This window comes from Pollachius pollachius, assembly GCF_949987615.1.
Source record: "Pollachius pollachius genome assembly, chromosome: 17".
NCBI classification, from domain to species: domain Eukaryota; kingdom Metazoa; phylum Chordata; class Actinopteri; order Gadiformes; family Gadidae; genus Pollachius; species Pollachius pollachius.
In genome coordinates, this window is record NC_136950.1 from 15,148,955 (window position 1) to 15,161,588 (window position 12,634).

At 45.1% G+C, this 12,634-nt stretch overlaps 1 protein-coding gene across 1 annotated transcript; it reads right to left on the reverse strand.

Annotated features, from left to right (window-relative positions):
• LOC307089104 (alanine aminotransferase 2-like) lies at positions 1–12,588 on the reverse strand. The gene is made up of 12 exons (XM_079755221.1): positions 12,434–12,588; positions 12,161–12,331; positions 8,448–8,537; positions 8,122–8,230; positions 6,721–6,854; positions 4,827–5,070; positions 4,044–4,123; positions 3,156–3,292; positions 1,966–2,140; positions 1,296–1,451; positions 1,021–1,133; positions 1–927 (listed from the first exon to the last, which is right to left on the reverse strand). The coding sequence occupies exons 2-12, from the start codon at positions 12,305–12,307 to the stop codon at positions 837–839; spliced, it is 1,476 nt and encodes a 491-aa protein (XP_079611347.1). The 5' UTR covers positions 12,308–12,331; positions 12,434–12,588; the 3' UTR covers positions 1–836.
• Between the last annotated feature and the right edge of the window lie 46 nt (positions 12,589–12,634).

The window sequence follows — 12,634 nt, forward strand, 5'->3', positions numbered from 1 at the left end:
ATATTGCCAAATGTTTCCATTTGAATTGTTAATCTACTAAAAAAGACCTTGATAGAAGAAGCCAAGCAATCTAAATACCCTGTACTTTTACCTAGCCGTAAGACCTCAAAGGATGGCTTGAACCCAACGATTACTCAAGACTATCGTACTGCTTTTTAAGTAGGCTCATTATCACAGCTCTGGCTTCTTGAAGTTTGTCGTTAAATATTCTTTAAGGGAGCATTCATCCCAGAGACCCACCACTGCATTTGAAGGTCACACTCACACAAGGCACACTGATCATTTGATATATTTTGTAAAACATTTCTTTGAATGGCTCAAGAAAAACGTGTTGGCACGACCAGCAAGGAAGCACATTGACATTTTTAAGGGTTTGTTAATATTGAGTGACGCACCGTGTCACCATGAGACACACAAAATAAAAGTCAATCTCCCTGTTATGGCCTTCAACTGAGCTGTCGTTTTCCAGTTTTAAAAGATAAGGAGTTCAGAACATTTAAAAGGCTCTCATCGGCTGCGATTAATGACGTGAGCTGACAATTTTTCAAGTATACAATTGGTTAAACGTTGAAAATTCGACGTACCCGACAGTTATCTCTGCGTCCGATCCAAATGGGGGACTATGTTGCGAAACAACACAACCGTTTGCATAAAGGTAACCGAAGTTGCCCAGGGTGTTGTAGCATTCTAGGCATTCCCTAGGGTAGTCAACCGATGGGTTTCGACAAAGCTACCAGGGAAGGGTAACTTTTACATGAGAACTGTGTTTATAGTGATCCAGGACGGGATGGAAGTGGCTTCGGATGACGTATGGCTCGGATGGTTTCTGAAAGGCGTTAGGAATAGTCCTGCAGGAACTGTGCATTGAACTCTGCGATCTTTTCCAGCACATACTTCAGCTTCTCCTTGGGGGGCAGGATGGTCATCCTGGAGGGACGATGAAAGGCAGAGTGTTCAGAGACAAGGATGATAACGGACTAAAAACGTCAGTGTGCCACACACCGCGACGGAATGACTCACCTGAAGTGGAAGGTTCCCTCCCTCTGGCCGAAGCCACTCCCTGGTACTAAGCAGATTCCAGTGGTCTCCAGGAGCTTCATGCAGTACATCTGGTCTGGGGCCTGGCCTGCCGCCTACACACACAAAGACACACACAAGACAGACAGAAACACAGACACAGGAAAGTCAGTCAGGGACCTCAAACTGTAACGTTAACGACGAGCGAACAAAAGCTCCAAAATAATGAGAGAGTAAGGATTAGGGGTGCAGTATCAAAGCGGTGTTTAGAGCATTACCTTGGCCTGATCGATGGCCTTCTGAGGAATGGTGATGCGGGGGAAGGTGTACATGGCCCCCTGGACTGGGTTGCAGTGGAACCCGGGCACATTGTTGAAGCTCTCCTCCGTCAGCTTGGCCTTCTCCGCCAGGTTGGCCAGCACCGCCGCCCGCTCCTACAATGAATCATAAACACGCTCAATCAGCGTTAACTCAGTCTAAATCTAAAGTCTAAAGTCTGAACATTTGCGCAAACACTACAGCCACCTGAACATTATATAGAGCAGGGCTGCCCAATTTGGGGCCCGCAGGCCAAACTTGGCCCGCGACCGATTTCATTTGGCCCGCGCCTTACCCACTGCATATATTATTGTTTTCCGCCATCAGCGCTCGGGATCTGCGCTCGCTCTCATTGAATATTATTTATTGGTGCACTTCCATTCCTGACCCTAGAATAACATTGTGATACATTGATGGTAGGGTGACGCTGTTGAGCTCCTATCCTGTTCAGCCGCCTCCCACAGATTTGACTAAATATACTGAAAATTTTAAATTTTGGCCCACGAGCCTCCCCACGATTACATTTTGGCCCTCCACTGGGAAGAATTTGGGCCCCCCTGATATAAAGAGTCCAGACATCATTTGAATTATAGAGCAATTTGGGTTGCTCCCCCCTGTCCCCCCCCTCACCTCGGTGAAGGTTGCGTAGGAGGGCTCGCCGGGCTGGGGGGGGTTGACCACCACGTCCATGAGGGCCTGTCCCGACACCGGGGAGCAGAGGCGCACCGACACCAGCTTGGTGAGCTGGGCCTTCACCTCAGGGTCCAGGTTCACCACCTCCATGTAGCCCCCGCGGAAGCCACACCTGTGTGGAAACGCACGCACACACACACACACACACACACACACACACACACACACACACACACACACGTCAGTGTCCCAAAACTGCAAGGCCGTCACTGCGATTCCTTGGGTCCTCAGCCATACAGCTGCCAAGAGTGAAAGGGATCGGGTGAACGGTCGTCGAGATGATCAGCCCTTCCATGTTAGTTCGATTTATCTAAGGTGTCAATGTATTTGAGTTTGATTGGTGTGTGTGTGTGTGTGTGTGTGTGTGTGTGTGTGTGTGTGTGTGTGTGTGTGTGTGTGTGTGTGTGTGTGTGTGTGTGTGTGTGTGTGTGTGTGTGTGTGTGTGTGTGTGCAGCGTTGGCTTCCGAACTCAGTACTTTTAAAATGGGTACCGACCAAATTATGTTTACAAATAACATATAGATAAATTAATACACATATATATTCATATTGTTGTAGTTGTTATTATCAGCAGTTTTCCGCTTGCCAGTCAGGTTCTTCCTGTCATTGACAGTTCAGCCAGTCCAACCCTCAACCCACCCTCGAGTGACAGTCCGAGCCCCAGAGGCTACAGCCTTCAGCCGGGGTGGGTGAGACGGCGTGGTACGCCGTCTCACCCACCCCGGCTGAAGGCTGTACCCTCTGTGGCTCGGACTGCTCGCTTTTAATAATAATAATAATAATAATAATAATAATAATAATAATAATAATAATAATAATAATAATAAATAATGGATTGAATTTATATAGCGCTTTTCTAGACACTGAAAGACGCTTTACAGTGAAGGGGGGGGACCTCAATAACCAACCAGCACCCACTTGGGTGATGCACGGCAGCCATCTGCGCCAGAACGCTCACCACACACCAGCTTGAGGTGGAGAGTGAGGGAATGAATGAGTCGGCCAATTATACGGGAGGATGATTAGGGTGAGTGTGAGTAGACTGATTTCAGATCGTTTCACTATTTTTGAATGCCGATATTTACCCTTATGCAAATGACCCATTTCAAAAAAAAAGGCCAACTCACTCTCCCATGTAGCACTTGGAGGTGGAGTGGAAGGAGACCAGCTCCACCACGCTGGAGAACTCAGGCCCCATCTCAAACAGCACCTTCTTGAAGGAGTGGAACACACAGCCTTCCGCGTACACGTTGTCCTGGTACACCTGGTTTAGGCCGGGACAAAAGGTTGATCATGGGCACGGAGCCAAACCAAGCCTAGACGTCCATAGTCCTATTCAACGTTAACTATAGAGCCACTCGTTAAATCAATTAGTATGTCACGGGAGTGTGTGTGGATGACGGCTGGTGTAAGCAGCCTCACATGGCCCGAGTCAGACACCGATTGGACTCTGGAGCTGGAAAATGTATGTTGATAAACCAGCCGTCACCACACACACGCACACGCACACGCACACAGCGTGACCACGTGGAGCTCTAGGGCCATGAATCATTGTCTAAAAACTTTAGAATAAACCGGTTTCCGTCATCCCCACCCTGCGTCCTGCGAGCCCATTAAAAGCCACCTCGGTGGAGTGCTGCAGCCCCTTAGGTAGCACGTTGAATTGTCGTTGTTACTTGCCAAACAAAAAAGCAGTTGAACCGGATTTGGGATTGAGATAGTTTAAGTGCTATTTAGAATGACGAGACCTTGTACAAATGCCGGGTGTGTTTGTGGTTTACTAATGACCCAGTTTAGCCATATTGAAATCTGGTTCAGATACAATTGCATTCATCTCAACCTCATGCTCACACCCACAGCAGTCTGCATCCAGGCGGCAGAAACGATTGGTGAAAAAAAGATGTTCCACAGAGCCTCCACGATATGCCTGCTATGCTTGTGATTTTCTCAATGGGTGGACTGCAAACTTAAAATAAATAATTAAAAAGACTCAACACACGCGTAACACTGCTCACCTCGTCGGCCATGAGAAGCAGCCCCTCCTCTTTCGCAAACCGAATGACGTCTTCGATGCACTGCCGGCTCTGGACCTGGCCTGTCACAGGAACCAGGATTGATGATTAACAATGGTGTGTGTGTGTGTGTGTGTGTGTGTGTGTGTGTGTGTGTGTGTGTGTGTGTGTGTGTGTGTGTGTGTGTGTGTGTGTGTGTGTGTGTGTGTGTGTGTGTGTGTGTGTGTGTGTGTGTGATGCAGATCAGATCTGCTGTTATACACTTTTCGAAGCAAGTTTCGAAACTCTAATCTGGTTATATGTGGGTGTCAGACTGTGCAGTGATCAAGGCTTGTAAGAGCCTATAATGTTACCTTATTACAATTGGTTCACTTACTACATTACAGTTTATTTTGCTCCATTAAGTAATAAGTAAACCCAAATGTTATACATTTTTATATTATGGCAAAAAATCTATACATTAAGGGCCAGTATTTTCTTACATAATGGGTTTTATGAGTTTTTTTAAAATACAATTAAATATTAAATAAGAGGATAATGAAAAAAATGAGTTACTTACAAAGTTTTCTTAATTAAGTTACCGGTATTTGATTTATGTTCTTTGACTACATATTAGGATTGTCAAAACATCAATTATGTTTTTCACAACTGTGTGTGTGTCTGTGTGTGTGTCTGTGTGTGTGTCTGTGTGTGTGTCTGTGTGTGTGTGTCTGTGTCTGTGTCTGTGTGTGTGTGTGTGTCTGTGTCTGTGTCTGTGTGTGTGTGTGTGTGTGTCCCCCAGTGTACCTGTGGGGTTCCCGGGGTTGATGATGCAGAGCGCCCGGGGGTTACAGTGCTTCCGGGCGGCGGTCAGCGAGCGGCGTAGCTCGCCCACGTCCAGCCCCCAGCACTTGCCCTCGTCCAGGTAGTAGTTGATCTGCACGCCCTGGAGCTCCGTCAGGGCGGCCGAGTACAGCGGGTACTGGGGGATGGAGATCATCACCCCCGTGCGCGTGCGGCCCTCCCCGCAGATCAGCAGCTTCAGCATGGTCTGGGGAGGAGACGCAGGGGGCACCACGGGGGAGGTTAATGCCGCTGTGAGGACGGCTGGGTGATTAATAGAACAGTAATCGTCTTTTCGACTTTTGGGTCAAACGATCTCCGAACTAATATACCAGTAATCGCGTTGAAATGATTTTTATTTATTTATGTTTTTTATTATTATTTATTTTTTTATAGAATTTTCAGAACTGCTGGAACCATTTTGTACATTTATTTTCTATTTCAACATTTTCTATTTTAAAATTGTGAATTTTTTAAAAGGGGAAATTTCAAAGTTCTCAGTTACAATGTGTTTTTTTTTTAGAGAGAAATGCTGAATAAATACATAGTGTTTTCAAACTCAAAAATAATCATTTTAATAATCGCGATTTCAATAATGACCAAAATAATCGTGATGATGATTTTTGCTGTAACCGAGTAGCCCTGGCTGTGAGGGGAATGTTTGACAGACGTGAAGAGAAAAAGAGAGAGCAGAAAAGAGTAGAAGAGTTGGAAACTAACAACAGCAAGGAGACTCCTCCTTCCTCTCTGCTCCCACCTGTGCAGGCCCGGTCAACTAGACCTGGGCATGCCCCACGGAGCAGTTCACCCGCTGATAGATGAAGGATGAGGGACCTGTTACATTTGGTCATGAACCTGCTGTAAAATGGTGAAGCAGCAGGGCAGACGAGAAGGCCGAAGAGAGAGAAAGAGAAATGGAGATACAGTAGATATGGGGCAGGAGAGAGGAAAATGGGTGTAGGAAGATGAAGGAAGGGAACAGATGTAGGAAGGGAACAGTGGAAGTAATCATGAATGCCTAAGAAGAATCAACAGGGGAGCAAATCTCAAGGTTTAGAAAATAAAAGCCCTAAAAACATAATTTTTCATTATGTTTATACTGAGACATTTGATTTATGTTGTGATGCCTTGGCTTTCAACTGCATCAGCAAATCTAGGAGACCAACTTCATACATTATACTGTGGAGGGCTTTTACTTTCACCTTCAGGAATATTTAACCTATGAAGGAAATTTATATGAAAAAATAGTGGCAGTGGATCAAATGTGATCTATGCATCAGGAAATGCACCAGGTTTGATTCCCCAACGTAGGACATTCTGGAACAAAGAGTCAAACACACTTGGTCTGAAAGTGCTGTTTGAAACAGCACGAGTGATAACAAAGGGGAAGGAAACGAAACGGGAAGGAAGCTCACACTATCCTGACTGAGCACTAACGAGGGACTGCTTCCCTGGGCCTCGTTAGTCAAAGCGGTGCCACCTGGGTTAATTACTCATTCTTTACACCTGTGTGTTCTCATTCCCCCTATTCCACCCCTGTTTATGACTTATTTTGTCTTTTTTTTATGCTGTGTTTCGTGATAGTGGTTTCTGTGTACATTAAGGATCCTAGTAAACATATGTCGCACCTGCTTCAGGCATTTATTATCCATAATCAGGTGAAACTCGAAAAACATAAGCTGTAAGAAAATTATAACAAATAAATGCTAAATATCTCACTTTGCATGTAATGAGTTTATATAATATATTAGTTTCAGCTTTTAAGTTTAATTACGGAAATAAATGAACTTTTGCACAAAATTCAAATTTTTCGAGTTTCACCGGTATATCACGCTTTGCGCCACAAGGGGACGCCTACCACGATGGCGTCGCTGGCGCCGGTGGAGAGGTAGATGTTCTCGTGGTGAGAGGGGATGCCTCCGTCCCTCTTCTCGATGTAGCTGGCCACGTCCTTTCGGATGCATTCGATACCCTGGCTGGCACTGTAGGCACCTGAAAGTACAATTTGAGCAATTATTAATAAAACAATGATATATTTGTTTTATTTAAGACTGTTTGCCCCAATCAACAATTTGCCCTGAGGGCAAACAGTTGATACTCTGCCTTATCATTTCAGATAAGATCATAAATTACCAACTATTTGCCTGAAGGGCATAGTCTTAAAGAAACAGTGCCCCCGAAGCTCTATATTTGTAGCATCCAGTGAGAGGCCCGGAGACAGCGCTATTTTTTCTTGTGAAATTTCTACAAAATAATAATAAAATAAATAAAAACATAGATGTATGTGTTTTTATTATTAGATTTAATATTATTTATTTAGATTTAACAAGAAAAATTAACGTTGAAAAACCGAACTGGAGCAGCTAGGGCCGACTGTGATGCAAAACTTCAAAAAACCAGACCTGCCACACCACAGGCCCCTCTGCCACGCGAAAGGCCCCTCTGCCACACCACAGGCCCCTCTGCCACGCCAAAGGCCCCTCTGCCACACCACAGGCCCCTCTGCCACGCCAAAGGCCCCTCTGCCACGCCAAAGGCCCCTCTGCCACACCACAGGCCCCGTTGCCGCACCTAAGGGCCTGGCTCCGGGGCTGCAGTTGGATGCTATTGCTATATTTACAGAATTTTATTGCCATTTAGTAAAATAAAACACTATTCCATATATGACCCTGTATGTCATGATGCAGAGGGCAATCTCTGTATTTCTGAGTACTTCTTCGCATTGAGGTATTGTGTTACTTATTACGCAACGGGGTTAGCTAAGCCTTATCCCACGGAATGCAGTTCAATGGGTTTCAACTTTAGTCACTTAATTACCCTTTTGAAAAGGTTTTTTTTTTTGCTCTGGGCAGTCAACTTGATATGCAATTTGTGACCAAAAAAAAAAAGCCTATGCCTAAATGAACAAAGAGAGAGTTAAGGGGCACTCCAGCAACACTGGCTAGTGGGCAGACCATGGAACATGGTAAGACCACAGGTTGGATTCCCATCCTTTGTGTCATCCCCTCCCTTCTCCAACCCCCCTCCTGTCCATTAAGGAATTAAAATCCTATACAAATAAATATATGAATAAAAAAAAAAAATTGTTTTGCACTTGGAGTCTCGGTTAAGTTAACGCACAGATCTAGGAGGACTGCCCCCTGAAAAGAGCCATGGGGGGCTTAAACTAACCCCGACTCTAAGCCTGGACACGGACGTTTGGCCCCTTGCTAATCTAATGAAGCGGTGACGCGGTACGGAGGAAAGGCCCTGGGCTGACCGATGCTCCGTCCGCCGCAGCCGTCCAGGATACGACGGGCTCGTAGCTTGGCGTCTTCTGGGAACTTGTCGTCTTCAAGGAGCGCCGGATAGGCACAGAGGGCCAAGACCTGGGAGGGAGCAGAGGAGAGCTTGAGTTTAGCCCAAACTGCCTTTTTGATCGTCATGTCTGTCCCTTGGATTTTCCTGATTAGTGTTCTTCTGATGGATTTCCCACTCGTCATAACCAGGGAAAATGAAATGATGTCATTTTTGTGTAATTCTTTTTCATCTAAAAATCGAAGAAAGTTATTTGTAGTAGTCTAAAGAGAAGGAAAGGGGTGCTACCTGTCGGATGAATGTGATTGGTTTCTGGCCCATAGCGTGGGCGTCGCCGACGTTAGCCTTGATGACTTCTGTGAAAGGCTTCTTCACTCCCTAAGGAAAGGAAAGAAAGAACACAACTCTGAATAAAAAGTGCCGTCACTACTTTGCCTGTTAGGTGACAGAAGTCAACTACATAACATATCAAGTAAAGTGTTTTCTGTCATCATGGTTGGCATTACAGTGGCTGCAAGGACAATTCTTAAACACTGGAAAACACCTACAACTCCAGGGTTTAAAGAATGGGCTAACGCCATGATAAAAACAGCCTCATATGAACATATACTTAATAAGCTGAATACTATAAACAAGGATAAAGCACCAGCAGGGGATAGTTTCTGGACATATATCACACTGACCGATAAACCTGTAACATGAACAATGTTGATTTAACGTACTGATGCTTTTGATAGTTGCATGGATAACCATTCTAGTCACTCCAATTTGAATGTGCCCCTAGAGCTGCTCTTGTTTTCTCTTGTTTTTACAGATACAAGTATTTTTTTTATTATTATTAATTTTATTTTTTTATGGCAAAGACTTTATTTGTACCGTAATAACAAATGTCTCTGTATGTGTAACATTGTACCGTCATCATATCGAAAATTCAATAAAAAAAACTTGAAGTACAAAAAAAAAAAGAAAAAGTGCTGTCACTTAACTATAATTTTTTTGAAAAGGATTAAGAGACAGCTTGATGATGGGTGTTTCTCAGTGGTGCATCTGGGGTAAATACTGTTGACAAAGAGCCTGATTTGAGCACGTATGTGCCTGTTTGTGTGAAATCGCTCGCGGAACATAATTCACAAACTAGTTGTCTGATCAATGGTTTGATCACACACACACACACAACGTGAGATCTTTCCATTTCCCATTCCCTTTAGCTTACCTAAAGGGAATGGTTCTGTGCATGTAGTGTGTACACACGACAGTAAGCTGAGCTACTCTTTCTCTCTCAATCTAATATTTGTATTGTGTTGTATTCTCAAGCAGTTGGGAGACAATACATAGTTCAGGTTTAACACGTGTCAGTATGGCTTTTGGACTTCTGGTTCCAGCCCATTTCCTGGTTGGCTCTAGAGAGACAAATATGGCCTCTGCTCATCACATTTTCAGGTCAGACGAGGACAAGTTGAAGATCTGTTTTTAAGGAGCCTCCAACGAATCATTAAACACAATGTGTTTTTATTGGCATTTCTGTTTAACAAGTACACTCTTGTGAAGTTCTTTGACTGTGCGCCTCTGTTACAGAAAAGTCTGTAACAAAAAAATACAAATAAATGTATACATAAGTAAAAATATCAAATGGAAGATAATAAAATAAAATACATATGAACATGTATAACAGCTTTGCAGCATTGCAGCCATTGCATAAGAAGCAAACGTACAAGAGGACAAGTCAATCAGTACACGTTCGTAAAACTGTCTCGGCTATAACTGCACTTCGCCTAGTGATCTGAATCCAACCATACATAAAGAAAGAAATATCCCAGGGAAGAAATAACACATCATCGAAACAATCCAACAAATATCATCTACGTTTTGAGACAGACAACCACCCCAAACCCTTCTTCCTTCGTGCCACTCTATATGCACTTAATCTCATCCTACACGAGTGGAGTAACATGACATTGAGAGAGAGCTGCATTAGCGGGGCGTCTACGTATCTTCTCTTCCAGTTCCCTGGCACATGAACCTCCACATTCCTGGAGGCATATCAAACCTCAACTGCAGTACACCCTGCTCCCTAGCAAGCAGCCAATGGCAACGCGTGTACAAGACCCGGCCCCCCCCGCCTGGTAATGATAAGGGTCCCTGTGTCAGCGTCGTTATTTTCCAATTCAAGATTATTTCTCCGCTTTTTTTGCAAAGCACATGGAAATCCGCAGCCTAACCGCTGGGATAAGCGTTTGCAGATCACTCGCAGAGTTCACACTGAGCCAATATTTGTTGTTCTGCGTATAACGTTACGCTTTCAGAGAAAAAAGAAATAGAGTCAGGACCTGAAGAAACTCTAGCGCTGGCACCCGGGACTTTGGACCTTCCCCTGGGTTAAATCCTGGCAGCGAAACTTTGTCTTTTTTTTCCGGTTCTCATCCCTTCTTTGTTAGTGTTTAACAAAGAGGCCGCTGTTCTGTGTGGGAGAGTGGCGGTCCCAGTACACGGCTACACAGCCCCCCCCCCCTGCAGGCTCCCCATCAGTCACTGATTACACCGGCTGAGGCCCACTGAAGCCATGGGGGGGAGGGGGGGGGGGGGGGGACGAGACAGCCCTGGTTGTTTAAAAAGCACCAGCAAGACTGGCAGACCCACCACCCACTGCTACAATCCACAGTCCGAAAAGTGTTAAATGTTATGTAATTCAGTAGCCTGATATGGATACGGGTGTGGAGATAGGCTGGGTGGAGTTTGGTTGTCGTCTGGCTAATTCCTGAGTCTAACACAAACCACCTCAAGGGCATTTGGTTAAGGCCAACAGTTAAGCTTGTTCCCTGACTTAAGGGACTGTGGTGTGTTCACAAGTCCTGTTTAACTCGTCCTATTTTTCCAGGGGAAAATACACCTTACTGAATGATAGGTCGAAAGGTTTAATCACCGCTATTTATGTGTAGTCTTAGGTTTCATCCTGGAAAGTAAAGAAAGATAAAGTACGGGCTTGTCATCCCATTGTTTTCTCTGTATGCAAGAAAACACACACACACACACACACACACACACACACACACACACACACACACACACACACACACACACACACACACACACACACACACACACACACACACACACGGAATATTAGTCCAGCTGGCCAAGCTGCTTACGTCTGCCTCGAGATCTTCTGCATGACCCATTCCCAAGAAGTGTCCACTTTCAAAATAGTGACATGTTCAAAGGGACACGTGACATATCTATATCGCCTTTCTGCAAGAATGTTAAGTTTCAAAATGGAAAATTCTTGACCCTGAAGCACATGTGCCCGGGGCAGATGAATGACAGTATCTATCTCATTCTGTCTCTGTCTCTGTCTCTATGTGATAAGGGAGGGAGGCAAAGGGACACCAACGAGAAGAAAAGAAAGAAAATGTAACCCCTCTCTTACGCAATACCCTTCCAGCCTACAGACTACACTCCCTGCTCTCTCGGTCGGGTGAAAGAAGCCCCTCCAGGCTGGTGTATAACCGGGAGAGCCATCAACCCCCAGTGTCAGCGTATTACCCCGATGGATACACACACACAGGGACCGGGAAGAGGTCCTGTAAGTGAGCTGAGTGGTTGTGCAACGAGTCCTCCCTCCTTTCAACCATGACATCCCGTGGGTCTATTCTTTGCTCTGAGTTCCGAGATGCAAATGTCAGACAGGTCATGTGTCAAAGTGCAAATACAAGGTTGTTGTTGATAGTTTTTCTTCCTTTCAGTTTTTTCCTCACAGAGGCACACTGTTGTGTCAACCGCTCAGATTTAACTTAATCCTTAAGTGAGTCTCCGTGCGGTGATTATGTCAAACTAGGCAGTACAGTTTCTACTTGTGGGGAGTACAGTAACCCACAATGTACTTTCAATTCACAAAAGTTGCCTATTTTTACCATTTCAATTACTCTAGTCTGGTTTGTGTCGAAATCACAGCTCGTCATAGAGGAACCAGGCAGCAGGGTTGAAGCAATCCAAACTTTCTGTACCTTTTTCAGCTCCTCTTCTATCTGCATGGCGCGCAGGACCATGGGACCCCGGACCGCGTACTCGACCTGCCTCACGTTCTGGTTCATGCTCTCCAGCGTGAGGACCTTCCCTCGATGGGAAGACCCGTTAACTTCTTTCTGTGACATGTCCGCCGCCGATGTTCCACGTTGCTGCAGGAAGACAGTATAACAACATAGAATACATGGATACAGAGAAATAGGTATAGGCTATACTGGCATGCCAGTGTGCAGATGAAAACAGTGACCCCTTACCAGTCCACTCCCTCTGGGTTCTGTGAGGCTGATGTGTAGTCCGGTGAAGCTTACGTCCCTCAACTCTCTTTACGACTCGTATGTGTGAGCGTGTGTTCCTGTCTTCTTCCCCCTTTGAGCTCTTACGAAAACCAACGTTGAGCCCAACGCCTCCCCCTGGCAAACAATATATCGGACAGGCGTCGTTTATTGTTTTACAAG

Bases quoted from the DNA above. Each gene is read 5' to 3' on its own strand.
- LOC307089104 (XM_079755221.1), bottom strand. From the start codon at position 12,307: ATGTCACAGAAAGAAGTTAACGGGTCTTCCCATCGAGGGAAGGTCCTC. The intron at 8,231-8,447 runs GTAGCACCCCTT...GCTCCCTCCCAG, and splicing joins CAATCACATTCATCCGACAG to GTCTTGGCCCTCTGTGCCTA. The intron at 6,855-8,121 runs GTCAGCCCAGGG...TTGTACTTTCAG, and splicing joins CTGCGGCGGACGGAGCATCG to GTGCCTACAGTGCCAGCCAG.